This window comes from Loa loa (genome assembly GCF_000183805.2).
Source record: "Loa loa unplaced genomic scaffold supercont3.54, whole genome shotgun sequence".
Taxonomy (NCBI): Eukaryota; Metazoa; Nematoda; class Chromadorea; order Rhabditida; family Onchocercidae; genus Loa; species Loa loa.
In genome coordinates this window covers 275,865-279,595 of record NW_018108234.1, presented here as the reverse complement: position 1 = coordinate 279,595, position 3,731 = coordinate 275,865, and the positions used below count along the sequence as shown (strand labels likewise).

Genomic DNA, 3,731 nt, shown 5'->3' with positions numbered 1-3,731 from the left:
TTTAAGTTGATCTCATATAGTTTTATCATACTGTGTGAACAATATTTCATTATTCTCTCTCTAGTCGCTTGATTAATGTCATGAGGTATCCGACGCAGAGTCCATAATGACTTCTTAATTTATCCTTTGATTCTTTCCATGGCCATCTGACTTGATATCTCTCTTTCTGTCAACAGTACTCAAATTGTTTTAGAGCTTACTCGTCGTCATTTTCATCGGGTTGATCCTGAATGCCAATGAGTTTCAACTTTCAAAAATGATCAGTGTCATGGTCCTTATTTACTTTAATCTTGTGTGTTACGGCAATCTCGATTGATGTTGCATTCGTGCTCCTAATATTATTTACATGTCCAGTTCCGTTCAGTATTTGTCCAACTTTTGTCTGAAACAAGGGAAATCCTAATTTCAGTTCTTGCGTTTTGCTCCATTCGATGTTGTCCAAATAATTCCTGCCGAGAAGTACATCAGGTTGTTTCCAATGCCATATAATTGATCATACTTCGTCAATGATATATATCCTTTTCATTTACCTGCACTACTTGCAATTTATTTGCTAGATAATCCTTAATATGCACTTCGCAAGTGATGATCTCTTTCCCCAATATCTTTATGCCAATTTTCGCCTTTGTGTAGTAGTAATTTTTCGGTAATTTGTCGCCGAACGAAGCGATGCTTATTTCTTCTTTCATAATTCCCTGCAGACTTAGTCGATCCGCTAAAACCCTTTGAAACGAATAACAACGAATGCTCAAATAGTACTAGTGCTTGTGTTTCTCTGGAGCTTCGGAATTGACTACGCTAACTTCTTTACACAATAGTAAAATCCTTCTTCCTTGTGGATCCTTTTGATCAGTCACTGAATTAGGTGTATACATTGCTTTCACTTTTCCCTTATTTTGTTCGTCCGAATAGCGTTCGTATTATGTCTGTTGCATGATGCTGATTTGTGAGGCACCTTGCAGTGGAAGCATCGTGTCATTTTCATTCTACAATTGCTTGCAGTATGGCCTAATTTTATGAATTTTAGGCAGGCGCTAATTTCACTCAAATGCTCTAGTCGTTGTTTCAAAGTTGGATCTTTCTAATCCAGTGGCTTTAACTATCGTTAAGACCGACGTTTCATTTCTGAATTGTTCGCCATTTCGGAACTGTCGATTCATGGTAGATTGAGTTGGCTTCTTCTCGGTTTCATTAGTAGAAGTTTGATTTTGAGCTACATCTTTCTCTAACTTCATCAGCTGTCTTAGGAACTGTCTCATCTTGCTTACTGACCAAGATTTGTCTTTCAGTCTTTGCTCATGAACTTTAATCAGGATATGTCTTGGCAAGTTCCTTTCGATAACTTGTAAACTTGTATGTTCTAAATTTTCTCCCAACTCCTGCAATTGTCTGAGTAATCTCTCTGTATTTTCGATTGTTTTTTTCCACTCACGATTATTTTTTTCTGATTGAGAAAAGGTCGTTATAAAACAAACTTATGATAGTATGCGTACCACTGTACTTTTCTATCAATATCTCTCGAATAAGATTGTAATTGTCCGACGTGATTTCGTATCCTCTGACTGCTTGTAATGCTTCATCTCATATACACGAAATAAGATGATTGAGCTTCTGGTTGTCTGGAAGGTCCTGATTATGTACCGCTGTTTCAAAGCCACTCCAGTTTCGAGGATTCCGCCAAACACTAGCAGTTGCAGTTGAGGCAATTTGACTGTCGCTCTCTGAGGTACTTGAACGTTACCTCTCTTGTTGTGACAGTCCGCTCGCGAACTTCCCCTTTGATCTGATATTACCCAAACTCTCGTCCTCATGTCTTTTCAGAGTTGCCACTGCTCCCATCCCGCAACTTATTAGGTTTAATATTCCTTGGTTATCTTCTGTCATTTCCGCGTACTTTCTATTTTCTGTCCTCTGCTGTTGAAGAGAAATCGTTCAAATAAAATCCCTCCATTCTTTGTTGATGCATTCCAACACTCCCACATGTCCTTCAATTCTTCCTATCATTTCTTTGATTTCCTTTTCGTGCTTCATAAAGTTCGTATAACTCTTGATGAGGTAATTGCTTGTCGAATGATCTCAGATCCAATTCTTTTGCTTCATTAAGGACTTTGATTAATTTCTTCTTCGCCGGGTTTGCGCTTTGTATTATCGTGAATGACATTGTTTCCCGGCTCGTGGCACCAAAGTATATGCAAGTGATTAAATCAAAATTCCAATGTCTTTACTTATTAAGTAAACCGAGATTTTTCACGTAGTTTTAGCATTATGCTTTGAAAATTATTGTATTTTTAATACGGTGATTGGTTATTTTGAAATTCCACTTAATTAAACCATAAAAGTGCATTAGTCAAAGAATAAGTGCTTTAATGCAGTAAAAGTATTGGGATTTCAAAATTTATCGATTATATATATGTATATATATATATGTTTATCCATTTGTTTTTAATTAAACATGGTAATTCGATCAATATGTATTATTTAATCAATATGTATTATTTAAAAAATCAATATGTATTGATCAATATGTATTATTAATCAATATTATTATTTCGTCCTAACTGTACTAAATGGTCTAGTGAATAACGATCTAATCAAGATGGCATTTGAATTTAAATTTAAATTAAAGGCCTAAAAGTAATAATTATTTACGTTTTGTTCTTGCACAGCGTCATATTCACTGAGAAATATATTGAATCTTGTAGCAGCATAGTGAAGATTCGACAGTGGTAGAAATTAAAGTTTACACGTTAAATACTAGCTGAAAAAAGGCTAAAAGTGTAAAGAGATATCGAAGATTTTACCGATCAATAAAATCGCGGGGTGATTCGGATTTGTTATTTAGCAGTAGCTTGGATGATTGAAATTTACGGTAAAGAGAAAGCAGGAAACCAATTTCTAAAATGTCTTTTTTTTTTTGATGTAAAACGTTGTTAGAAGTGCCCTGTAATAGATATGAAACAAATAACTCAACCTCCAATTTCCAGATCAACTAAATCTATAAAAATTTTGCTTTAGAAATTATCAGTGTAAAAATCAACAATCAAACAATTTTAGATTACACAAAATATAAGAATCATGATGGATCTTTACTGCTAATTTGTGAGATCGAATATTTATTGGATCAAAAAATAGTGTTGAACAAGTAGCTGGAAGCAAAGCTTCTGGATGATTTTAGTGATGGGTGCTAATTTTCTTCGACAAAGATTGAGGATTCTTCCTGTCTCTTTTATTGGCATTACTTAAACTTGAATAATTAAACCTTTACTACGATAAATCTATTAATAAACAACGAATTCAGCAATTACGCACTTCGATATGACAAACTACTGGACGATAAGAACATGAAATAGAAATCCAATGACGCTCAATATCGTCTATCCAATCGATATCTTTGAAACATATCTCTCGAAATACTTTTGGTGTTCAGGATCCACAGTTATCCTGAATATGGAGGATCCTAGTACAATTCTAAGATTACAAAAATTGTTAACATATATGAGATTGAGGAGCTCTTTGTTAGAGCACATAAATACAATGGATGGAAAATTTTACATTGTACAGTATATCAATCAATACACATACCGTATTATAACCAGTAGTATCAAATCAATAGTAAAGGAATTTATATCAATCAATACACATACCATATTATAACCAGTAGTATTAAATCAATAGTAAAGGAATTTATATCAATCAATACACATACCGTATTATAACCAGTAGTATCAAAT

The 3,731-nt window shown here is 34.0% G+C and overlaps 1 protein-coding gene across 1 annotated transcript; it reads right to left on the bottom strand.

Moving 5' to 3' along the window:
* Nucleotides 1-1,987: 1,987 nt before the first annotated feature.
* LOAG_13515 (hypothetical protein) lies at nt 1,988-2,161 on the bottom strand (the record flags this gene model as incomplete). The annotated part of the gene is made up of 1 exon (XM_003149021.1): nt 1,988-2,161. The coding sequence occupies one exon, from the start codon at nt 2,159-2,161 to the stop codon at nt 1,988-1,990; it is 174 nt and encodes a 57-aa protein (XP_003149069.1).
* Between the last annotated feature and the right edge of the window lie 1,570 nt (nt 2,162-3,731).